The following is a 26,930-nucleotide window of genomic DNA, read 5'->3' as shown; positions in this document are numbered from 1 at the left end:
ACAGATAGGGGTAAGAGAGTTTACGATCCTGACGAAATTGCAAATGTTTTTGCAACCTATTACTCTAAATTATACACCCTAAGGGGGGATCCTTCTACTTTTCAACCTACAGGCATAGATGTTCAGAATTTTCTGAGTAACTTTCCTCTCCCCTCGCTGTCGTCGGAGTCATGTAGGTCACTCAGTGCGCCTTGGACTTTAGCCGAAGTTGAAAAGGCCATTGACTCCCTTCCAGCAGATAGGGCCCCGGGACCTGATGGTTACCCCTCTGGTTTCTATAAATCCTTTAAGGAGAACTTGGCCCCGGTGCTCTTGACAGTGTTTAATGAAGCCTCAGAGGCTGGCCACTTCCCCAAAGAGATGCTGGAAGCTCAAATCATCACCATTCCCAAACCGGGAAAAAGCCCTACCTCAGTCCAAAATTTTAGACCAATTGCTTTATTAAATACGGATCTAAAAATCTATGCCAAATTAATTGCTAACCGTATCAGTCCCCTTCTCCCTTCCCTTATCAACCCCGATCAAGTGGGCTTCGTTTTAAACAGACAGGCCCCGGATAATACGCGTAGGGTGATTAATGTCATTGAGTACTCTGCCTGTAGAGGAGAACCCCTCCTAGTTTTGTCTCTGGACGCCGAAAAGGCGTTCGATAGGTTGAACTGGGATTTTATGAGATTAACTCTGGACAAATTTGGCTTTTCTGGAAGGATCTTAGACTCTATCCTGGCTCTCTACTCCACACCCAGTGCGCGGGTCTTTGTTAACGGATGCCTTTCTTCACCCTTTAATATTTCTAATGGCACGCGACAGGGCTGTCCGCTATCTCCTCTTATTTTTGCATTGGCGATAGAACCCTTGGCTGCCTGCATTAGATCCCGGGACTCGATTAGAGGCCCGGTTATAGGGGGCATTTCCCACAAAATTAGCTTATTTGCGGACGATATTTTGCTATGTCTTTCTGACCCCGAGGCTTCCTTGCCGGTTCTTCATGACGTCCTACAAACTTACTCGGATGTTTCCTTTTATAAATTAAATACAAATAAGACTGAAACCCTCCCACTCAATATAACCCCGACTGTGGTCTCTAGGTTGAAGGACTCGTACAAATATGCCTGGAAGTCCTACTCTTTGAGATATCTAGGAATTAATTTAACCAGAGAAGATAATTTGATTGAGTGTAATTATGCCCCGTTATTAAAAGCATTTACGGAGCTGACTGGGGAGTGGATGCTACAGGAGGTGTCTTGGTTGGGCAGGATTGCTGCTGCCAAGATGGTCCTGTTGACGAAATTAATGTACCTGTTTCGCGCTATACCAAGGCCCCATCCCAGACTCTTTTATAATAAATTTAATCAGGTCCTGACCAGATATGTGTGGGGAGGCTCTAAACCAAAAATTGCAAAAAAAAACTCTCATTCTGCCCAAACTGTCTGGTGGGGTAGCTTTCCCAGATATAGAAAAATACCATGCTGCATGTCTGATGAGTCAGTCTAGAGACTGGTTCGACACCTCGAGCCCGAAACCTTGGGTTATCCTGGAAGCTTCATGCTTAGACGCTGTTTCTCTCCCTGATCTGTTTTGGTTACCACTGTCTGCTGCTCGGGGTAGGGCCGGATCCTGCAAGTCTATTAAAACGACCCTAGATTCATGGCATAAACTCAGTGGCGTAACTACTGCCCCCGCAGCCCTCGCGGTGGCTTGGGGGCGAGGGGCTGCGGGGGCGCCACTGATTTACAGCAGACTGACATGCGGACGAGCGTCCGCATGTCAGTCTGCAGTCTCCTTCCCTCCGCCGCTTTTTGGAGGGACACAGAGGGCACAGCGCGCCTCCCTGTGTCCCTCCTGCTGCATCATCTCCGGCGGCCGCGGGTCTAATAGGGGGAAGTGCCGTCCGTGAGCTCTAATTGGCTCACGAACCGGCACTTCCCCCTATTAGACCTGCGGCCGCCGGAGATGATGCAGCAGGAGGGACACAGGAGAGGTGAGCTGTGCCCTCCGTGTCCCTCCAAAAAGCGGGGGGGGGGGGGGGGGATATCTGGCACTGGGGGGAATATCTGGCACTGGGGCATATATGGCACTGGGGGGAATATCTGGCACTGGGGCATATACGGCACTGGGGGGAATATCTGGCACTGGGGCATATATGGCACTGGGGGGGAATATCTGGCACTGGGGGCATATATGGCACTGGGGGGGGGGGATATCTGGCACTGGGGGGGGATATCTGGCACTGGGGCATATATGGCACTGGGGGGGAATATCTGGCACTGGGGGGGAATATCTGGCACTGGGGGCATATATGGCACGGGGGGAATATCTGGCACGGGGGGAATATCTGGCACGGGGGGGGAATATCTGGCACGGGGGGCATATTTGGCACTGGGGGGGAATATATGGCACTGTGGGCATATGTGGCACTGGGGGGGAATATCTGGCACTGGGGGCATATATGGCACTGGGGGGGGGGGGGAATATCTGGCACTGGGGGCATATATGGCACGGGGGGAATATCTGGCACTGGTGGCATATATGGCACTGGGGGCATATATGGCACTGGGGGGGCATATATGGCACTGGGGGGGAATATCTGGCACTGGGGGCATATATGGCATTGGGGGGGAATATCTGGCACTGGGGGCATATATGGTACTGGGGGGGAATATCTGGCACTGGGGGCATATCTGGCACTGGGGGCATATGTGGCACTGGGGGGGAATATCTGGCACTGGGGGCATATGTGGCACTGGGGGGGTATATGTGTACCTGGCACATGTGGGGGGCTATATTTGGCACTGGGGCATGTGAGTACCTGGCACCGTGGGGGAATATCTGGCACTGGGGACATATGTGGCACTGGGAGCACAGCCCTAGCAACGAGCATGACACCCAGTGCATGAAACACCTGGCAACGAGCATGACACCCAGTGCATGAAACACCTGGCAACGAGCATGACACCCAGTGCATGAAACCCCTGGCAACGAGCATGACACCCTGAGCATGAAAACCCCTGGCACCGTGCATGGAACCAAGAGCATGAAACCCCTGGCAACAAGCATGACACCCAGTGTATGAAATCCCTGACAACGAGCAGGTAATTGAAAAGTAATTAGAAGCCTTACTGTAGGACTTAATGTGTAATGGGCATTACGGTGTGTGGCATAACGTATCACGGACATTGCGGTGTGTGTCATAATGTGTCACAGGCATTACGGTGTATGGTATACTATATCGCGGGCATTGTGATATGTGGTATAATGTCTCAGGGTCATTGCAGTGTGTGGCATAATGTATCACGGACATTGCGGTGTGTGTCATAATGTGTCACAGACATTGTATGTGCTATAATGTATCAGGGGCATTGCAGTGTGTAGCATAATGTATAACGGGCATTGCGATTCCTGTCATAATGTGTCACAGGCATTACGGTGTGTGGCATAATGTGTCACAGGCATTACGTTGTGTGGCATAATGTGTCGGGGGCATTACAGTGTGTGCATATTGTGTCATGTGCATTATTGTGTGCGGCATAATGTCTAAGGGCCATTGCAGTATGTGGCATAATGTATACTGGGCATTACTATAAGGAGGAAAAATGACAAATAATGTAAGGGGCATGAATCAGGATTATTTTTCTTTCCTGTGGTGGCCAACGTATGGGCGTGCAGGTTGCAAAACTGGGGTATAAGGTAGTCTTTTCCTGCAATGCCACGCCCCTTTATGCGAAACCACGCCCATTCCAACAAAACCACGCCCCTTTTTGGCGCGCGCATATTTATCCCTTTCTTGCTCCCAATTATGGAGCATGAAGGGGGGGGCGCCGAAGAATTTTTTGGCTTGGGGGAGAAAAATTTCTAGTTACGCCACTGCATAAACTAGTGCTCTCTTCGGAAGAGATTAATTTACCTGCCCCCTGCCTGTCGTTATCTGCTCTTATGTCATCAATTCCTAACGTCTCCCTAGAGGAGTGGATTCGAAAGGGGCTCTTTACTGTGGGCGATTTATTTGTAGGCGACGTCTTGATGTCCTTCTCTCAACTGCAAGAGAGATTTGGGATTCGGACTCAAGATTTCTTCAAATACCTGCAGGTGAGAAGTTGGTTACACTCATTTACTCCCCCACATCTCCACAAACCTTCTCTTCCGTCTTATATTATAAATCGATTGAAATCGTCCTCGCATAAATATGGGATTACGTGGTGGTACCAATTTCAATTAACTAATGGCCCACAGACAAAACTAAAAGCTCAGACTTTATGGGAAAGAGATTTGAACAGGTCCTTTATTGATGCAGATTGGGACAGTATATTTAGATCCTGTTTTAAAGTCTCCAAATGTATAAACCACTCTGAAATGTTCTACAAGCTTATACAGAGGGCCTACTTTACCCCTGCAAAACAACACAGGATCTGGCCTTCACAATCTAAATCATGTTGGAGGAAATGTGGCTCTACGGGGGATATCTTTCATATCTTCTGGGCATGCCCAAAGGTACAGCCTCTTTGGAGAGAGGTTTTGCATATGGCTAGTATAGTGTTAGGGCTCGACATCCCCATGGACCCAGCTCTAGCGCTATTCCATTTATGCGTTGATCGCCTCTCCGTAGGTGATCGCTACGTCTTGGGACACATCTTGATAACCACTAAAGCTGCTATAGCACAATTGTGGAAGTCTGAGAATATTCCTACATTAGAGTTTATTCAAAATAAAATTCACAAACATTTCATTTTCGAAACAGCGGAGGCTAAATACTCTTCCTCGGCTACCTCTATTCACCTGAAATGGTTAGGATGGTCCGACTATAGGAGTAGAGAGGGTAGGCTAACTGTTTATAGCTCTCCAATTGATGTGTCTGTGCTTTACCCATCCTAGATTGACCTCAACAAGAATGTTATGCTATCAGGTATTCTCTATGTGTAATGCACTTTAATCCTTATTGTTCTTTTTTTTCTCTCTTCTTCCATCTCTTTTCTCAATGCTTTTTACTTCTCACGTATTTGAAAGCTTAATGTAGCCAATTGTATATTCATCCAACTGTGCACTGTTTATATTCTGTATATGGTAACCATTCTGGACTTCCCCTGTGTTTCCCTTACCCCTTCTTTTTTCTGTTCCCCATTTCTGTGTGTAAACCCTTCAATAAAAATGTAATGTTTAAAAAATAATAATCATGTATTAAATGACTTTCAGGCTGTGTGTATAAGGTGTATATAAAACATAAATGAATTGTGTGTATGTACACAAAGTCTGTTTAATGCACAAAGTTATTAAAAATATTGGCTAAAATGACCTTCAGGCTGTGTATATAAGGTGTATATGTAACATAAATGCATTCTGTGCTTAGATTTAGGTCCCATCACCATGATATTGCATTATGGTATGCAATTATTCCAAAATACAGAAAAAAATCCGATATCCAAAATACTTCTGGTCCCAAGCATTTTGGATATGGGATATTCAACCTGTACTATTATTTCTACATTATATTTAGTACTTGTTTTGGGATTGTCTGAGCTGTACGCAAATATAAACACTCCATGACGGGTATCTTATCAACTGTGACCTTAGTGCACCTTTATTAACTGTACTTTGGGCCTAATTCAGACCTGATCGCAGCAGCAAATTTGTTAGCTAATGGGCAAAACCATGTGCACTGCAGGTGGGGCAGATGTAACATGTGCAGAGAGAGTTAGATTTGGGTGGTTTATATTGTTTCTGTGCAGGGTAAATACTGGCTGCTTTATATTTACACTGCAATTTAGATTTCAGTTTGAACACTCCCCACCCAAATCCAAGTTTTGATAGAGGAAAACCACTCTGGTTCCCTTGCTGGTATCTGTGCTAAACAGTGCTATCCTGATTACATGGAATGGGATCATCCTCTGCAGCATATGACACAATGTCCCTGGACATAGCTAAAGGAGACCACCAAACACTCCACACACACACACACACACACACACACACACACACACACACACACACACACACAAGTGGGGGCAGACAGAGTCCTCCCCAAGAATGGCAAGAGCGAGAGAGATTGGAGCCAACCCACACAGCGCTTTTTAGCAGAGAGACCCCTTGTCAGCGCTGACTGTGCTCCTCAATAGGACACACAGTCTTATTACAGCCTCCCCTCCCTTCTACAACCCCCTGGTACCGTCTACAGTAAGTTGGAGTTGCTGTGGAGGGACCTGAACTTCCTCTCAGCGCTGTGCAGGCAGGAAAATGGCGCTGGAACGCTGCTGGGTCTCCTCTGAGTAGAAGCTCCGCCCCCTTAATGGCGCTGTCTTCCCGCTCTTCTGATGATTATACTGGCCTGAGGAAAGCTGCTGGCTGAGATCCGCGGACCCCGACAGGCTTACTGACCAGTGTGGGGGGTAAGCGCTGGCCCAGGGCACCCCTCACAGAGCTGCACTATGTGCCCCTGGTACCGTCCCAGGAGTGCAGTCCCCATTGCCGCCATCTTCACTCCGCACCCCCGCTTGTTAGGGGGGTCAGTGTCTCACTCACCACTTCTTCAGCTCTGTAAGGGGTTGGCGGCATGCTGCTGGGGCGAGCGGTTCCCCTGTGGCGGAGACCGATCAGACCCCTCTGGTGCTCAGTGTCCAGTCAGCCGAGTCAGTGGCTCAGACCCCGCAGGGCGGACAATGCTCCCCCCCTTAGTCCCTCGGTGCAGGCAGGCTGTTGCCAACAGCCTCCTGTAAAAAAATAAACGCTAAAATAAAACTTTACTAGAAAAGCTCAGGAGAGCTCCCCTAGCTGTGACTGGCTCCTCCGGGCACATTTTCTAAACGGAGTCTGGTAGGAGGGGCATAGAGGGAGGAGCCCGCCCACACTCTAAAACTCTTAAAGTGCCAATGGCTCCTGGTGGACCCGTCTATACCCCATGGTACTAATGTGGACCCCAGCATCCTCTAGGACATAAGAGAAATAGGAGTTTGATACAATAGGATAATGTTAAAAATTGTATATTGGTCCAGACAGACTACAAGTCTAGAAAGTGCTTGGAGGGCTACATGATCCAGACACACAGCAATGATGGTGTGGGGTCAGAGGGCTGTTTCAGTACAGAAAGAGAACACATGTAAGTTTTGTGCGACCTGTGTAAAGTAGTGGTTATTGCATACAATGAAATAAAGACTTTAAGAGGGTGATTCAGGAATTTAAGAAGACTGTCTAAAGAGGCACATTCAGAGAATACTTGAAGGTCTGAAGTGTTTTTAAAAACATATGCAGACCTGTGTACACCTCTGTATTGGCAGCATATGTGCCGGGTTCACTACAAGTAATCATGTTTTGAATGGATATTTTTTGATATTATGAATGTATCAATACTCTACTATCATTAAATATACTGATAACACAAACCTGATGAGGAGAAACGCGTCAGTAAAGCATTTCTGTGGATCTTGCTTATATTGTTGTTATTATTATTATTATTATTATTATTATAATAGAGAATACTGGGAATAGTATCTTTGGAGACCAGCATTGATGGAACGATTAAGCAGGACTTTACCAATTACATCACAGCTGTCTGCTATGAGCTTGGTGTATAAGTGTGGCATCTTAGTTCCAGACCCAACACTCTATAGACACCAATAGTTTTTTCCCCCCAGAATGGACTTTGGGCCAGAGGTGGAGGCAATCGGCACAGTTACTGAGGGGTAGATGTATTAACCTGGAGAAGGCATAAGGAAGTGATAAACCAGTGATAAACTAGTGTTAAGTGCAAGGTGATAATGCACCAGCCAATCAGCTCCTAACTGTTAATTTACATATGGGAGCTGATTGGCTGGTGTGTTTATCACCTTGCACATATCACTGGTTTATCACTTCCTTATGCCTTCTCCGTGTTAATACATCTGCCCCTGAATCTCTCTACGCAGTGCCTGTGTGAAAAAAGTTGAAAGCCAGTGGTTTGTGTAAACAGACGCCGATTGCCGAGGCCAGGGAAACCGTGTCCTAGGATGCAGCCACTGGCTCTGGCATGCCTCCGTTTTGAGTAAACCTCCCCGTCTCCTACCCAATCATGCTGCAGCGTCCAGGGCACTGCCACCGGGGGTTGCAGTAACATCGCAGCACATGCACACCGCAGCCTCAGAACACGCTCAGTTCCGAACCCATTGGTCATTTGCCTGAATCAGGCCTTTAATCTTCTAGTTAAAAACTTTCATTGTTTTTTCTCCAATGTCTATCTAGTCAAGATATAGGACAGATCTCATTTGATACATATCAACTGCATATTAAGCTTACTTGTTATTTTAATAACACTGCATCTTACTTAACTTATACATTCTTTTTCAATTAATCAAATATTGGTTGTTTTTTTGTTTTAATAAACCTATTTGTATGAAATACTCTGGAGACATTCCTGGTGCAGCACATGATCAGTGCGCTTTAATCCCTTTGTCTTTGTCTTCTTTGAATGCATCCAGTGACCTCCTACGGCAGCGGTGACTCTGCTAGATACTGTGGAGAGCCTTCCTGCTCTGCAGTGACCTCCTTTGTAGCACCGGGTGGTTTCCTTGTCTTGCTGCGTTACCTTTACCCAGACGTCATGTTCTTTTGTACGTATTAAACCTAATGTGGCATGCCATACACTAATAGCTTGTAGAACTGTTCTTTGTCAGGGAGGCAATTCAGCAGACAAGTAAATACAGATGTAGCCACGCTCATCCATCCCGCGCTACAGTGCGACTATGTCACGCGCGTGTGTATGCACACTCACGTCACAGACTTCTATGGGGCGAACGCTACGTCTCTCGATTACTTGCATGCTGCTGTCACTTAAATGCAGCTGCTAAGTACAAACCGGCCGATTATTGCTTCTGAGCTGATTGCACTGTTTTCTTGAACAATTCTCCAATTCGCCCCCCCCCCCACCGACTAAAGTGATGCTCGCTCTGGACAGTGCAGACCCAGAATCTGTACCTCTGTGCCTGCAAACAAGGGGGGTCATTCCGAGTTGATCGCCAGCTGAAAATGTTCGCTGCGCTGCGATTAAGTAAAAATCCGTCACTTCTGCGTATGCGGCGCAGTGCACACGCGCGACGTACTTTCACAACGGCCAATGTATTTTCACACAAGGTCTAGCGAAGCTTTTCCGTCGCAATGGCCGCCGCAGAGTGATTGACATGAAGTGGGCGTTTCTGGGTAGCAACTGACCATTTTCAGGGAGTGTGCGGAAAAAACGCAGGCATGCCAGGAAAAACGCAGGCGTGGCTGGGCGAACGCAGGGCGCGTTTGTGACGTCAAATCCGGAACTGAATGGTCTGAAGTGATCGCAAGCGCTGAGTAGGTCTGAAGCAATATTTATTTGTAGCCGTTCTGCGATGCAATCGTTCGCACTTCTGCTAAGCTAAGATACACTCCCAGTGGGCGGAGGCATGGCGTTTGCACGGCTGCTAAAAACTGCTAGCGAGCAACTCAGAATGACACCCCAAGGTACAGTAATACACAATATACATGTACAACCGGCTGTACCTCTTCATAGCGCAGGAGATTTCCTCACTTTCCCCATACTCCTGGCGATAAGCTCCGCTCACCATCCGGTCATTGGCTTTGTGTTCCCCGAAAACTTTCTTCATTGCGTCTGTTATTTCTCCCACAGTGCACCTAGTACAGGAAAGACCACAATTAGAGAAAGAGGAAAGCTCACCGGGAGGAGTACCATCATTAGGGTTATTTTATTTCTGTGCAAGGAAATAAAAGGTTCTACAGCTCAGAATACTCATTCCCATCTAGAAGTAGTGAAGACAGAATTTTGCTTTTTTTGCCACAGATCTCCAATAATCATAATTTACTCTACCTAGTTCTGCACAGGATCGTCTGAGATTTGCCGTTTTATGTACAGTAACATCCCAACACAGCTGAGCCGGAAATATCTCACTTTCTCTGATGAAGTGAACCAATGTGTTAGAACAGCGGTTTCCAACCTGTAGTACGTGTACCCCCGGGGGTACACTGCGTACTGCTCGGGGGTACTTATAAAACAAAGCCAGTAATGGCAGAAGTCTCCAGCGTCCGCCCGGCGCAAGCGCTGTCGGGCTTGGAGGACGCCAGGCAGTCCTGAAAGTGTGGCGCAAAACACTGTCTCCATTTCCCAACCTGCTGCGAGCGTGACTGTGATGTAATCACGCTCACGCGGCTGGCGCAGAGAGGACTCTGTGGGGGCTGGCTGGGCATGTTGTATAGGTCGCAGCGTCTCTGTCACCGCCACGGGGCAGACGGGGATCAGAGCGGCAGGAGTCAGGACTCGGAGGTAATTGAAAGAATTTTAATCACTCAGCATTGTGAATTCTGTGGAATTGAAAATAAATAAATACATAAATTATATATATATATATATATATATATATATAAAAATATATAAAAGAAATTGGTTGCAATAATTATTCCCACATAACACTGCATAAAAAATAAAAATGTGTAAATCAGCCCCCCCCCCCCCCCCTCCACCAAAACAAAAAAAAGTGTGAAAAGACATGGAAAATGAAAGAAATTTGAGGCCAAATTTAATGAAGTAAAAAAAAAAAAATTATAAAAACCAGGCTTTTTTTTCTTTTAATTTTAACGAATAAAAATAAAAAAGTGGATTTTGAGGTCACTTTTTTCACCAAAATAATTACATGTAATTCATGGCCCAATTAAGCCAGTTGAAAACGTCCAATTGCATAATTAGATCATTAGTCAGATAGGGAGGGGTGGAGGTGTCCCAGTGGTTTTAAAACAAGTCCCTCAAATTCTATGTTTCTGTTTCAAATAGAATCTGAAACCACAATGTTCCCACATAAGTTTGACAGCGGCCTCACATCATTCCTCTGTGCTGCTGCATACCTCCAAACTTTTTGTAGGGCCTAACTGGGACCCAAAAAAGGAGGCGTGGCTTCATGTGAATACACGATCACTATGGGGGCATACCCTGCACTCTGTGAGCTGCTACCCATGCCTCCAGCCCCCTCTTCCAGTGAATAGATGCTGTGCACATCTATTCACCACTGTTCTGCTAAACAGAGGGCCAAGTGACAGGGGGCCTAACAAATTCCGCTGGTGGGACAACAGGACAGTCCAATAAAAACGGACTGTCCCACGAAAATTGGGACAGTTGGGAGGTATGCTGCTGGGGACCCTGCTTCTTCCACTATATGACTATCAGTCTGTGGCTTCCTGCTGCCTCTATTCCCCTCCTCACATTAGGTCACTGCCCCTGTCACATGCAGCCCTGTACTCACTGACACATCACTCACCTCCTGATATACTCTGTGCTACTGGGGACCCTGCTCCTCCCACTATAGAACGCTCAGTCTGAGGCTTCCTGCTGCCTCCATTCCCCTCCTCACATAATGCCAATGGTTCTGTTACATGCAACCCTGTCCTCACTAACACATTCATGCACCTCCTGATATACTCTGTGCTGCTGGGGACCCTGCTTCTTCCACTATATGACTATCAGTCTGTGGCTTCCTGCTGCCTCTATTCCCCTCCTCACATTAGGTCACTGCTCCTGTCATATGCAGCCCTGTCCTCACTGACACATCACTCACCTCCTGATATACTCTGTGCTACTGGGGACCCTGCTCCTCCCACTATAGAACTCTCAGTCTGAGGCTTCCTGCTGCCTCCATTCCCCTCCTCACATGCCAATGGTTCTGTTACATGCAGCCCTGTCCTCACTAACACATTCATGCACCTCCTGATATACTCTGTGCTGCTGGGGGATCCTGAGCCTCCCGTTTAGGTTCAGGCTGCAGTGGGAGGGTTAGGATTGGGCAGGGTTAGGTTTAGGCTGCAGGGAGGGAGGTTTAGGGATTAGCTACCTCACTCTGCAGGTGTCAGGATTCCAAGCGCCGGGATGCTGCAGTCGGAATTTTGACTGCCGACATCCCAACTGCCAGGATTTTGTACAGTATGTAACCTGTTTGAACACACCCCACCCAAATCTAACTCTCTCTGCACATGTTACATCTGCCCCCCCCCCCCAAACATGAATCAGGCACAAAATACAAAGCATTGACTGGGGACAAGTGTGTGTAATAAACAAGAAAATGCATTTGACAATCTTCTTACTCATTAAGAACTAAATACCACAAAAGAAGGTGCATCTGCTAGTTTAGATAGAGAGGTAATCCTTTATGTAATAATCAGGGAACAGCAAAGAATTATCCTGCAGTTTGTGCTCCTATTGTGGACATATAACCGTCCAAATTGCAGGATACAAATGTTTCACATCACATCACAGTAATAAGAGATCCTACAAAACAAATGCCAGTGCTTCTCAATCCCGGGACTTGTTATTGCAAACATTTACAAAACCAGACGGGCACTTTTGTGACCGATATTAAGAAAACCTTGACATCATATTTAACCAACACAAAAAAAAACCTCTCTTCACAATTCTGCCAATAATCCTTTTCTAAATAAAATCTGTGAATTTGGCAGTTTCCAATTCTTCTCCCATTGTTGGCTCTATTGAAAAAGAAAATTGCTTTCTTTCCAAGCGGAATGTTGTGCTCTCATTATAAGGACAATTGGTCTGTAAATGGCAGGTGTGGCGTGGAGCAGCGCCGCGGGGCGCACTGCAGAATCCGCGGAGCAGCTGGCAGGCCGCTGGGCCGGTGTTATTCCATATCCTGAGCTGAAGGGACAGAAATAGGACCTCATTCAGTAAGAATTGCAATTTCTGCTAAAAAGCCGTTGCTGCCATCAAATATTTGCCGCCCAGAAATTGAGAAAAAAACGCTCATTGCAGAAATTGCGGGCTGATTGCAAAGCCATATGCAATTACCGGAACATTGAAGATTTTTCCTATCTGCGCCAGGCAAGGTCATCCACAATTTTTGTTACACAGGAGGCTGGAAGTGGTCATCGCCGACATCAGAGGCCCTCCTTAAAAACGCTTGGTCACGCTTGTGTTTTTTCAAACACACCCATAAAACGGTGGGTGTCCGCCCAGAAACGCCGGCTTCCTGTGAGTCAAACAGCATCTGCATTGCGATCACAATGTGTACGCATTTTCTGTCGCTATTATTACTCGCACGAGTGCACAATGTGAACGCTGTGCATGCCAGTCATTTGATAATTGGCCGGGTTGTGATTTGCAAATTTTGCAATCCTTATGGGCCATACACACGTTGCGATCCGCAGCCGAGCTGCCCGTCGGCAGATACAGCCGACACGGCGGTGGGGGGAGGGGGGGCAGTGATGGGGGGAGTGAAGTTTCTTCAATCCCCCCGTCACCCGGCTCCATAGCACTGCAGGCAAATATGGACGATACGAACGGGATCTCATTCATTAATGAACGAGATCGTTCATATCTTTCAGTATTATCGCCCAGTGTGCAGGGCCCATTACTGAATGAGGTCCATAAAATGGACCATTTATCAGCTCTCAGCGCAATTTATGCAGCCAGAATCTGCTTCCAGAGGTGGACATATATTTCTCCTATGTATCACTATTCATGCCAGTCAATAAAGAACTGGGTTTGACCTGGATCTCCCTGGATAGTACCCAGTGACACACACGGGTATACCGTCTGATGGCTCGTTCGTAACTACGGAGGACAGGGTCATCGAATGCTAGCCTTAGGGCTGATGCAGAGTTGAACGTAGCCGGTTTGCAGAGCGCATCTTCTCCCAATACATAAGTCCTGTAACTGGGAGCGCACCCAAGCGCAGTGTGTTATCTGAATCCTTTTTATTCTGCATTTTAGTTTGTAGCATTATTGTAGCTTTACGGTCACAGAACTCACTGCGCTTCGCCGGCATACGGTGCGACCACAGCAAATGTCTGTGGTAGGCTACGGCATTTTAGGAACAGCTGTGGTTAGATCAGATGTCGGTGATTTAGGACACTCCAAAGTCAATTCATGTTACTCACGGTCATTCCAATTACTGTGCTAGAATGGCTGTGTCAGAGGTCACAGCCACGGAGAGCGTGCCGACATGTGCTCCCGTATACACAGCGCTGCACGCATACAGATCTAAGGATACAGGAGTGACACTATAGCAACTGCAAGAGGTGGGAACGGCGGATCAGCCAAATGGAGCGGCTCCATGAGGATTACTCTGCAGCTTGGTTCCTGCAGCTGGATTCCTGCAGCTGGATTCCTGTCATAGGCACGCATGAGACAATTTTATGCATAGAGGAAAAGACTATTCCTAGGCTAACGTGGACTCTGTGCTGTGAAATATTATGTAGAATGGGATCTAGCTATGTGACGGTCACAATAACTCCCCCTGTACCCCTCCCCCTCACAATGCCAACAGTCAGCATGCCGACTAGAAGGGACCCCCCCCCCCACCCCACACCCCCACCAGTCGACATCCTGTGGCCAGGAAACCGGCATTGGGATGCTGACCGTCGGGATCCCGGCTGCCGGTAAAGCGGCCCCAACCATGTAGAACCACCCGTTATATATGTCATGCTTGCCGCTTGTTCCTAAAGCTTGGTTACTGACCTGCATCAGTCTATTCTTTGTGTGAAATCACTGCCTTAGATCAGAGATATTCTAGCAAACGAGAGGGGTAGCACAGACTTGGCTTACATAAAGTTGTGCAGAGTTTTGTCTTGCTGGGGCTGACTGTAAAGTTTTGAGTTGGGAATATTGTCAGTAGCGGATCTTGCTACGGGCAAGCAGGATTTTTGCCCAGGGCGCCGCCTTCCGGAGGGCGCCACCGCCGTGGCAAGATCCGCTACTGGTGCCGCACGGCATTGAGGGAGCTGCACATAGACGCTAGAGGTCATAATTGACCTCTAGTGTCTATGCGGTGCTATGGGAGAGACGTCATGACGTCTGTCCCATAGATCCGAGGAGCCGCGCCGGCGGCCGGAGACGGAGGACAGCAGCAGTCGGGAAGCAGGAGCGGAGGATATGAGTATTAATTTTTTTTGTTTTGTAAGCGGCGCAACTAGGGGGCACAACTCTACAGGGGGCACATTACTGGGGGCAATACTACTGTGGGCACAACTCTACAGGGGGCACACTACTGGGGGCAATACTACTGTGGACACAGCTACAGGGGGCACAACTACTAAGGGCACAGCTACAGGGGGCATAACTGACCACGCCCCTTCTCCATGAAGCCACGCCCCTATTTTTTCACCCTGGGCGCCACAAGGTCTAGATCCGGCCCTGAATATTGTACTATGATTGTCTACAGCAGGGATTCCCAAAATGCTGTAATTGGAAGTACTGTAGCTTGGTCTAAGAGTTTTCCTAGAGACCTGGATACAACTGATTAAAAACAGGTGGTTACACTTCTAGTGAATAAAACCAGCGCTGGCACACCAATGATACACCTCTGATAGCAAGCCGCCAGTTTTGGAAAGTGGAATGTCATTGCATCTAGACGGTTACATAGACAAATTTGTATGGGAGACTCAAAATCAGCATAAAACACAACACTGTAAATGACAACAATCACACATTTCAGATGAATTTGCCCATTCACCATGAGCTTCTCCCCACGGCTTCTATCAAATTTGGCAAGTGGGGAGAGGATAGAGCATTGCAGCTGTAGAGCATTAAAGCTGGAAGGGTATCTGGTGGAGGCGTGCAAAATAGAATGTCATTTTTTGTCTTCTTTTATTATAATTGAAGATTAAAAAAATAAAATAAACATTAGTATAGAACGGTCGTACCTTGCGCGGGCAGCTTCCACGGCAAGTCCTAGGATGTTCCCGCTGCCGCCTGCTGCGCATTCTGTGAGAGCCGCTAGACAGCGTTCGGCAGCCGCACCATCTCTACTGGCCTTCACCTGAGACACGGACAGCACAAATGTACATGAGTGGCAGCACTTCTCAAAGGTCCCATGATATTTACTAACTCATGTGTGTCCATATCAGAACGCCGGGTGTGTGTGTGGGGGGGGGGGGTGATAAACATTTTGGAAAAAATAAAAAAGGGCAATTAAACGGTCATCATTTAGACAAGCACCAGGCACATGATTAGTTTAATTTGTGCTCAATTTTCTTTCATACTGTGGTAAATGTTGTTGGCTTTCCCAAATTCATGGGAAAGCAAGTTTAAAATCTCTGGTATCCCAGGACCATGGCCGGGATGCACACAAAGTCAGGGGACAGAGACACAGAGAGATAGTTAAGGGTAGAGAGATAGAGTCAAGGAGAGAGAGATAGTAATGCAGTCTGACTTTTTTTTTTAAAGGGACAATCATTTACAAGGCATGGTTTAGCCTTGTAAATGATTGCCCCTTTAAAAAAAACGCCCGAGTTCGGCCGGTATACCGCACGGCCGTCGAACTCTGATCGCATTACATACTGCCCCTGATATCAGTTTCTGGAACATTATAACCTCTCTGCTTTACATGCATGAAATAAACATAGTCTATAAAAAAAATGGGAGGATCGATGGAAACATGAAATCGACATTCGTTAATGCGTGTTAACGAGAGGCAATGTAATGCTTCCATCTATCACATTTTATGTTATAGGCAATATTGTTTTTATGTTGTACTGAAACAAATGTGTTTGACATACTGTATTTACAGTATACACCAAGTTTATACATTATTGGAATATAGACAATAGTCATTGATTTGCAGTAAACATCTGGGTGAGTACAATTAATATCTGTGATGACCATTGCGGTACTCTGATCAATATTATCCCCAGCTATGGTAGTGCGATCCCTTCTCTCAGCACCCACAAAGTGCAAATAGTAAAGGTGTGCTAGATTCTGTCGACATTCCTAATGTCATCATTACCAGAATGTGGACACTGTGACCGCAGACACTCAGCAGGATGACAATGGGATTTCCCATCCCCTTTTTATCGAAACCTAACTGCAGCCTAACCCTAACCAATGTCTTACCCTAACCCTAAATTGGTGTGTCGAAATTCTTGCTGTCAGCATTCACAATGTTGACATTATGTCAGTGTCAGAATGTTGAATATGGACATTCGGCCCATGTTGGTAAATTGATTGCATACCCATAGTGACTTATACCCGGGGTAGGCAACCAGTGGCACTACAGCTGCTGTGGAACTACACCTCCCAGCATGCCCTGCCACAGTTTAAGCAAGCAGTAAAAGCAAAACTGTGGCAGAGAATGCTGGGAGGTGTAGTTAAACAGCTACTGGGATGCTACAGGTTGCCTACTCCTGACGAATACAATATAACTGCTCTCGCAAGTCATAAGTTGATTGGGGGGGGGGTGATAGAGAGAGGAGAAGGGGAGGTGTAAGGGAGAGAGTGCTATGTAAACCTGAAATGAAAGGCACAATCTGTAGCAGACATATACAGACAGGCTGAAGGCTATAAATGCAGACAATAGGGGTACTTAGGACACAATTGTCTTTTCCAAGTAATTTCTTTCTTTTGCTGAGTGCATGGCGTCTCGGTGCGTTAAGTGGTTTTTCAATTAATTTCAAGTATTTGCTACAGGATTATGTGTGTGGCATCTCATCAGGCATTTGTGGAACTTTACAAGTTAATGACATTCTTTTTGGAGAAAACGTTTCCTATGATAAGACAAAGGTGATATCTGTTCTCATCCTCTTCTCCTCTCAGTCGTGTTAAAGCCTTTATTTGATTTTGCTTTTCACGTAGATCACTTGGCGTTCTTGTGCTCAGACAGCCAGGCTCTCAGGATGAGACTATAGGATTTCCCATTGGACTATATCATGGGTACCCGTGTCAGACAACCTGTATGCCAGCACTGTAAAGTGACCATAGTGTACGTGGCATTCTGTGGAATCCTCTGAGCTCTAATTACGTTTTCTTTGTTTCTACGTCTTGTGAGTTTTTACTTAAGTTGAGTATTATAAAACCTTTTTAAATGCTACACTATGAACGATTTCCGTTCTCTCTTTGAGGCCAGCCAGCTACAATTGTATCAGCTTTGAAGACAACAGAATCTACTACCATTCTACTCTATAGTATTGTTCTTGGTCTATGTGTTACAAATGTCCCTCCCCATGGAGAACATAAGGAACTATTGGTCTGTACATTAGAAACCACTACCAGCAGTGAGGGGGCGGTGCCACTGAGAATCAGACGAACCTGGGGAGGAGCAGGGGTGCTAGAAATGGGGGGTGGGTAATAATTACCATAGAACAGGGTTGTTCTAGGTTCCTGGTGGAGGCCCATGTCAGCTGTTAAGGGGGACAAATGCGACCCTTTGCAGTGTGAAGCAGAACCGCATAGTATATTTCATTGATTTTTTGGGATAGGGAGTGACCATGCCTCACATATTTCGTCATGCACCCACATTGTCACCAGTATCTCTTGACAGTCTTGAGGGGTTGCGGCATGATAGGTGGTGGGTACACTTCCCCTGTAATCCCAGATCCCTACAGATGCCTGGGTAACTAGTACCCACACCTCCTGGGGAGTCACAGATAAAATATAAGCCTGATCCTTACATATCTTGGCAAGCACTTGTCAGCTTTTATTCTTATTTATTCTTGTGCTTTTGTTAGTTCTATAGATTCACCATGCCTTACACAGCTCCCAGGGGAAGTGCATGCACTTTGTCAAAGCATACAGTACCTTGTTCTGATAAAGTCTACAATGCATATATTATATATTATTATATATAGCTAGAAACAAAGGGTGATTCTGGCACTTAAACAAAGTGTCACCTCTGCCTTCCAGAAGTGAAGGAAATGCGGACTAATCCACTTTGTTGGTTGAGGGGCCATTAGCCTACAGGGGTGTGTGTGTGTGTGTGTGCGCGTGTGTGTGTGTGTGTGTGTGTGTATATATAATATATACACACGTACTATGCACTGTGTACACAGTTAAAGGAATCCTACATAATAAAAGGCTAACACACTGCTCCTCATCACTATGGGGGTGTTCAAGTGTTTTGCGTGCCGGTGGCCGCTAAATTGCACCCGACACCCTGTGATACGTGCTTATTAAACAGTTGTTAATACACCTGACCTGTGCTGCTCCAATTGCCCTGGTGGTCTTGTGGGTCCCTGCCCAGTGACAGTGTCCACGCCAAGATAAAGTTAGGGTTAGGCACTAGGGAAGGGTTACGATGTGGAAGGGAAGGGTTATGCTCTAGGAACAGGGTAAGGCTGTTGGAATAGAAAGTTAGGGTTAGGCATTAGGGGGGGAGGTTAGGCTGTGGGAAGAGAAAGTTAGGGTTAGGCACTAGGGAAGGGTTACGATGTGGGAGGGTAGGGTTAGGGTTATGATCTAGGAACAGGGTTAGGCTGTTGGAATAGAAAGTTAGGGTTAGGCATTGGGGGGGGGGGGGGGTTAGGCTGTGGGAAGAGAAAGTTAGGGTTAGGCACTAGGGAAGGGTTACGATGTGGGAGGGTAGGGTTAGGGTTATGCTCTAGGAACAGGGTTAGGCTGTTGGAATAGAAAGTTAGGGTTAGGCATTAGGGGGAGGGTTTGGCTGTGGGAAGAGAAAGTCAGGGTAAGGCATTAGGGGGAGGGTTAGGGTTGGGCTGTAAGAGGGTAGGGTTAGGATTATTACGCACTAGGAGGAGGGTTAAGTTTAGGCTGCAGGAGGGGTGGGCAGGTTAAGGCACTAGAGGGAGGCTTAAAGGTTAGCAATAGTCACAGGTAGAAGTGCCACAGGATCAGCTGGAAGTCACCGTCAGCTGAGCAGAAGACTCTGCTGAAGCCGCTGGACCAGGTAAGTCACCGCTGGACTAACAGGAACCATTTCGGCAACATTCTAATCATGTCAACATTTCATCGGTATTGACATGAAGAAGGTCAGCGTGGTCAATAAAGACATGCCAAGCATGCTGACATTACGACCATGTCAACAAAATATGCCTAAGCCATGGAAAAGCAGCAAATTATATACTTACTGATAATTTATGTTCTTTAAGACACTTCATGGCAGCCATTACTCTGGGATTGCATCTCATCCCCCTAGTTCTAGACATGAAGTTTTTCACACTAGGGACCGCCCACTTAGGGTATATAGGGCCATACTTCCTCCTTCTCCTCAGTCTTTTGAGTGTCTCCTAAATCCAATACTTGTGAAAAAACACTCTAAGGAGGGAAATTATGGGGTGCCATGAAGTATCTTGAGGAAAAGAAATTATCGGTAAGTATATCATTTGCTACTTTCCTCCACACTACTTCATAGCAGCCATTACTCTGGGATATACCAAAGAATAATCATAGGAAGGGTAATAATGATCCCATTAAACAAAATTCATGCTTAATCATTGACTTTATTCTCTACAATGCTTCTTTCAAGACATGATTCCCAAAGTGGGCGCCAGCCATATCCAACGCATAGTGACTGGAAAAAGTGTGAACAGATGACCAAGTAGCAGCTGCACATATTTCCTTCACCGACACCTGTGCCTTCTTAACCCAATATGTTGCAACTGCCCTAGTTGAGTGCGCTTTCAAGTTCATCAGCGCCTCTCAACCATCCTTTTCGTATACAAACATAATCAGTTCCGTAATCCATCTGGAAATAGTCTGTTTTGTAGGTGTCTCACCCTTTCTTGCTCCTGAGTGCAGGACAAATAAATGCTTAGACTTTCGAGATCCTTCAATCTTTCTAGATAAATACTGCTCATCGCAGATCCAGTGTATGTAATTTTTCCTCCTCCTCATTACATGGATTCTGACAGAATGAGGGCAATATAATTTCCTGATTCAAATGGAATGTTGACACCACCTTAGGCAAGAATTCTGGATTCATTCTTTAAACTACCCTATCAGGAAAAATATTAATATATGGCTCTTCTGCCCATAGTGCCTGAAGTTCACCGACGCTCCGTGCTGAGGTTATTGCCGTTATGAAAACCACCTTCCAGGTCAGAAACTTCAGACGCCTCTTTCAATGGTTCAAACGGAGGCAACATTAGTGCATTTGAGATGAGATTCAAGATACAAGGAGCTAAGATTGACCTGACTCGTGGCCTAATCCTCCTTAGTGCCTGACAAAATCTCTTTATAAGTTGATCTTCTGATAGCTTTCTATCCAGTAGTACACTTAGTGCCGATATTTGCACCTTAATAGTGGATACAGACAGACCTTTATTAAACCCATCATGTAAAAATTGTAGAAGCTGTGAATTCTCAGCTTTTAGTACATCAAATTTAGACTCTGCCCAAGAAGCAAACGTTTTCCAGATTCTATAATAGATTTCTGATGATTCTTTCTTGCATGCATGAGAAGGGAAGTGACCTGTTCTGATAATAGGATTTTAATTACCTACCGGTAAATCCTTTTCTCGTAGTCCGTAGAGGATGCTGGGGTCCACATTAGTACCATGGGGTATAGACGGGTCCACTACGGCACCCTAGGAACTTAACGTGGTGTTGCAGTTCCTCCAATCGGATTGGTTTGAGCCTCTACAGGAGGTTGAGGTCAAGTTTCTCACGTGGAAGGCTGTCACTTTGTTGGCCTTAGCTTCTGCTAGACGTGTGTCGGAGTTGGAGGCTTTGTCCTGTAAAAGCCCCTACTTGATCTTCCAAGTGGAGGAAACACGTACACTGACTGGAACACCCACGGAGACACCAGGGCGTCCACTGCCAAGGCTTACGGGTCCCTTGACCTGGAATAATACCTCCGAAGCTTCTTGTTGAGACGGGAGGCCATCACGTCTATTTGAGGTACACCCCAAAGATCTGTCACCTCTGTGAACACCTCCGGATGGAGGCCCCATTCTCCTGGATGGAGATCGTGTCTGCTGAGGAAGTCTGCTTCCTAGTTGTCTACTCCCGGAATGAAGATTGCTGACAGCGCCAACGCCTGCTTTTCTGCCCAGAGGATGATTCTTGTTACCTCTGCCATTGCAGCACTGCTCTTCGTTCCGCCCTGTCGGTTTATGTAGGCCACCGTCGTTACATTGTTCGACTGCACTTGAATGGCTCGATCTCGCAGAAGATGGGCCGCTTGGAGAAGACCGTTGTAGATGGCTCTTAGTTCCAGAATGTTTATTGGAAGACTGGATTCCAGGCTTGACCACCTTACTTGGAAGGTGTCCCCCTAAGTGACTGCACCCCAGCCCCGGAGACTTACATCCGTGGTTAGAAGGATCCAGTCCTGAATCCCGAATCTGCGCCCCTCCAGAAGGTGAGGTAGTTTCAGCCACCAGAGAAGTGAAATCCTGGATTTCGGCAACAAACGTATACTCTGGTGCATGTGTAGATGAGATCCCGACCACTTGTCCAGGAGATCCAGTTGGAAGGACTGAGCATGAAACATCTGTACTGTAGAGCCTCGTAAGAGGCAACCATCTTCCCCAGAAGGCGAATGCACTGATGAACTGATACCCGGGCTGGCCCATGGTCCCTGAACAGACGAGTCGTGAGACCAATGGACTGCAACAACGTCTCCCTGGACGATGCCTTTATCAGCAGATCGTCCAGATATGGGATTATGTTCTCCCCCTGTCTGCGGAGGAGAACCATCATCTCTGCCATCACCTTGGTGAACACCCTCGGTGCTGTGGAGAGGCCAAATGGCAGTGCCTGAAATTGATAGTGGCTGTCAAACAGTGCAAATCTGAGATAAGCCTGGTGCGGCAGCCAAATCGGAATGTGGAGGTACGCATCCTTGATATCCAGGGATACCAGAAACTCTCCCTCCTCCAGACCTGAGATCATTGCCCTGAGAGACTCCATTTTGAATTTGAACACCTTCAGGTAAGGGTTCAGCGATTTCAAGTTCAAAATTGGTCTGACCGAACCATCCGGTTTCGGTACCACGAAAAGGTTTGAATAATAACCCTTGTTTTGCATACGAGGTGGAACTGGAACAATGACCTGTGACTTTTCCAATTTTTGGATGGCTTCCTGTAGGATAGCCCTGTCTGTCAGTAAGGCTGGCAAGCCTGATTTGAAGAATCGGTGAGGCGGGAGTTTTGAAACTCCAGTCTGTACCCCTGGGACACAATATCCTGTACCCAGGGATCCAGGCCGGACGACCCCCAGACGTGGCTGAAACGTCTGAGTCTCGCACCCACCAGACCGTCCTCCAGGCTGTGTGGTCCACAGTCATGCTGAGGACTTTGAGGAACAGAAGCTAGTTTCTGGTCCTGGGAGCCTGCAGGTGCAGGCTCTTTGGATTTTGCCCGACCACCTCTAAAGAAGGTGGCAGGATGTTTGGACTTTTTTTCCTTAGCAGTCTGAAAGGACTGTGACACAGCTGAAGAAAATGGTTTCTTCGTAGAAGGTGTAGCAGAGGGAAGGAAAGGTGACTTACCCGCGGTTGCCGTGGAAATCCACGCATCCAATGCCTCCCCAAATAGAGCCTGACCTGTGTAGGGTAGGTTCTCCACACTTCTCCTGGATTCCGCGTCTGCCGACCATTGGCGTAGCCAGAGTCCCCTGCGAGCTGAGACCGACATGGAAGATATCTGTGCAGTCAGCGTACCCAGGTCCTTCATGGATTCCACCATGAACCCCGCAGAATCCTGTATGTTACGTTAAAACAATTCAATGTCACTTCTATCCATTGTATCCAAACCCTCTAGTAATGTGCCTGGCCACTTTACTATGGCTTTAGAAATCCATGCACAGGCAATAGTAGGCCTTAATGCCACTCCTGAAGCAGTGTATATGGATTTGAGCGTAGTGTCAATCTTACGATCCGCCAGTTCTTTTAACGCGGTAGATCCAGGGACAGGTAAAACCACCTTTTTTGACAGTCTGGAGACAGAAGCGTCAACTATGGGTGGGTTTTCCCATTTTTTTCTATCCTCCTCAGGGAAGGGAAAAGCAACCAGAACCCTTTTGGGTATCTGGAATTTTTTCTCCGGGTTTTCCCAGGATTTTTCAAATATAGCGTTTAATTCTTTAGACACAGGGAAAGTCAGCGAGGCTTTCTTATTGTCAGTGAAGTAAACCTCCTCAACCTGCTCAGGTGGAGTGTCAGTAATGTTTAACACATGTCTAATGGCCTCAATCACGAGCTTCACTCCCTTTGCAAGGGATGCCACCCCTCTCAGCACGTCCCTATCACCGTCTGCTGTATCAGAGTCGGTATCCATGTCATCTTGCATAATCTGGGCAAGTGCACGTTTTTGTGGGAACATGCTAGGGAATTTTGCCGGAATAGGAACAGAACCTGACCAAACTGCCATAGACTTCTTCAACACCTGAGTTTCAGTCTCAGTATTAGCTACCCTAGTAGAGATCTGAGAGATCATTCCTTTGATAGAAGTTAACCACTCAGGCTCAACAACAGGGATCTGAGACAAAGCATTACATTCCTGTGTACATGGAATGAATTCCTCCTGAGAGGAAACATCTTCTGCAGCATATGACAGAGTCCCTAGACATGGTTATGGGAGATATTAAACACCCACACACACAAGGAAATGTCAGACACAGTTTCCCCCCAAGTATGCCACAGAGAGAGACAGAGATTGGAGCCAACCCACACACAGCGCTTTCTGAGGTAGAACTAATAAAACTACCAGCGCAATCTGTGTACCTTAATAGACTACACCGACTTTAAACAGCCTCCCCCCTCCCCCCTTCTACAACCCCTAGTACCGCACAGGATAGCTGGAGTTGCTTGGAGGGACAGCTCTCCCTGTCAGCGTCTGTGTACAGGAACTGCAGGCAGGAAAATGGTGCTTAACGCTGCTGGGTCCGCTCTGAGGAGAAGTTCCGCCCCCCGAACATGGCGCTGCTTCCCGCTCTTCATTTTATTGTACTGGCCTGGGGATGTCTGCTGGCAGTGATCCGGGGACCCTGACAGGCTTGCTGGCCAGTGTTGGGTATAGGCACTGGCTCAGGGCACCCCTCACAGCGCCGCACTATGTACCGCTGAGCCCCGGAGCACAGTTAGTACTGCGCTCCCTACCCTGTTGCCTCCATCTTCACACCGGCTCCCCGCTTGCCAGGGGGGCCGGTGACTCACTCGCCACCGAAATCATCTGGCTCTGTAAGGGGGTGGCGGCATGCTGCGGGAGTGAGCGGTCGCCTGGGGTGGCTAACGATCAGCACCCTCAGGAGCTCAGTGTCCTGTCAGCGGAGATAGTGGCTCAGACCCCTCAGGGCGGACACTACTCCCCCCCTTAGTCCCACGAAGCAGGGAGGCTGTTGCCAGCAGCCTCCCTGTGCCTAAACTAACTCTTAGAAAAAAATAAAACTAAAGAAGCTCTAGGAGCTCAGGAGCTCCCCTAGATGTGACCGGCTCCTTCGGGCACATTTTCTAAACTGAGTCTGGTAGGAGGGGCATAGAGGGAGGAGCCAGCCCACACTATTAAACTCTTAAAGTGCCAGTGGCTCCTAATGGACCCGTCTATACCCCATGGTACTAATGTGGACCCCAGCATCCCCTAGGACGTAAGAGAAAATACCTTCTTTCTTAACAATTCCCGTTCAACCTTCAAGCCGTCAAATTAAGATGCTGTATATTTGGGTGTACTACTGGACCTTGAAGCAACAATCCTTCCTTGTTCGGTAACATCCAATGATCTAGTACCGTCATCCTTGTCACCATGGAGAACCACACCCTTTTCGGCCAATAAGGTTAAATTACTATGACTTCCGCCTTCCCCTCTCTGATCTTTTTTTAGTGTGCGGGCAATCATGGGGAAAGGAGGGAACACATACCCCAGCTTGAACCTCCATGGCAGGGAGAATGCGTCCACGCCGCTTGTTTGCGGAAGATGGTACCTTGAGAAGAATTGAGGAACCTTTGTGTTGTAATGGGTTGTCATCAGGTCCACCTGAGGCTGTCCGAAGCGACTTACAATCTCTTGAAACACCTGGACATCTAATTCCCATTCTCCTGGTAAAATGTTGTGTCTGTTGAGGAAGTCCGCAATGACATAGTCCTTTCCCGAACCATACAAGGCTGATACGGATTCCAGATACCTTTCTGCCCAGTACTTCTTGTAACAACACCTGGCTTCTGGTTCCCCCTTGACGGTTCAAATAAGCGACAACTGCTATACTGTCCAAAAATATTTTTAAATGGCTTCCTTTTAGTTGATCCTGGAAAGCCCTCCATACTGCTCTCAATTCTCGCTGATTTGAGGAATATTTTCTCTCCTTAATAGTCCAGAGACCCTGACAATCTTGTTGGTACAAGTGTGCTCCCTAACCTGTTAAACTTGCATCGGGGTTGTGAGTACTGTGCAATGCGGCTTTGACAATTGCATTTTCCTGTATCTCAGATCGGGCTTTATCCACCATGAAAGCGATTTTTTTATAGCCCGCTGCAACTTTACCTTGTTGCTTAATGGAATCCCTTTTCGAGTGAATAACAGGTTCCACTGTAATTCTCTCATCCTTCACCTTGCAAAGGAATTATGCCTATAGTGGAGGCCATCATTCCAAGAAGTCTCATTCCTAAACGAAGTGTTATTTTCTGACATACTTGCACTATGACCGCCAGCTCCTGAATCTTCTTGCATCTTTCTTCTGAAATGTAAACTACATAATTGAGGGCATCTACTTTCACTCCTAGAAACTGTAAATGCCGAACCGGATCCAGTTGGCATTTTTTACAATTCATCATCCAACTATGGAACTGAAGAGTCTGTAACGTCACCTCCACAGCCTCCTTTACTTTTTCCTTGGAATCTCCACAAGTCAGCAGATTGTCCAGATACGGTCAAATTGCTATGCCTGGTCTTCTTAACAGGAATATAATTGCGGAGAGAACTTTTGTAGATGTCCTTGGAGACGTTGCCAACCCAAACGGAAGACATGTAACCTGAAGGTGCTTCCCTTTTATGCAAAATCTTAGGAACTTCCGGGATGCCCTGCATACTGGAATGTGAAAATAGGCGTGTTTTAGATCTACTGATGCCATGGAGTCTCCTCTCTTTAGGCCAGTCAGAATAGATTTTAATGTCTCCATATGGAACTTTTTTACGCTCACAAACTTGTTTAGTTGTCTGAGATCCAGGATAGTCCTGAATCCCCCACAGATCTTTTTTTACAAGAAATATCCTGGAGTAGAAACCTCTGCTTCTTTCGGGTTAATGGAACATGTTCTACGGCTTTTGAC

General features: G+C 46.9%; 1 protein-coding gene across 3 annotated transcripts in view; it reads right to left on the bottom strand.

Moving 5' to 3' along the window:
- The window catches only part of MMUT (methylmalonyl-CoA mutase), a 136,268-nt gene that overhangs the window by 34,958 nt on the left and 74,380 nt on the right, over positions 1-26,930 (bottom strand). For all 3 annotated transcript variants that reach the window (XM_063915205.1, XM_063915204.1, XM_063915203.1), the window contains exons 9-10: positions 15,643-15,758; positions 9,487-9,618 (exon numbers count right to left, since the gene is read on the bottom strand). In XM_063915205.1, coding sequence (XP_063771275.1) covers positions 9,487-9,618; positions 15,643-15,758 — 248 coding nt within the window. The remainder of the gene's footprint in view (positions 1-9,486; positions 9,619-15,642; positions 15,759-26,930) is intronic.

Source organism: Pseudophryne corroboree, chromosome 4 (genome assembly GCF_028390025.1).
Source record: "Pseudophryne corroboree isolate aPseCor3 chromosome 4, aPseCor3.hap2, whole genome shotgun sequence".
Lineage (NCBI taxonomy): Eukaryota > Metazoa > Chordata > Amphibia > Anura > Myobatrachidae > Pseudophryne > Pseudophryne corroboree.
The sequence above is the reverse complement of the archived record's forward strand: the minus strand, read 5'-3'. Positions and strand labels throughout refer to the sequence as shown.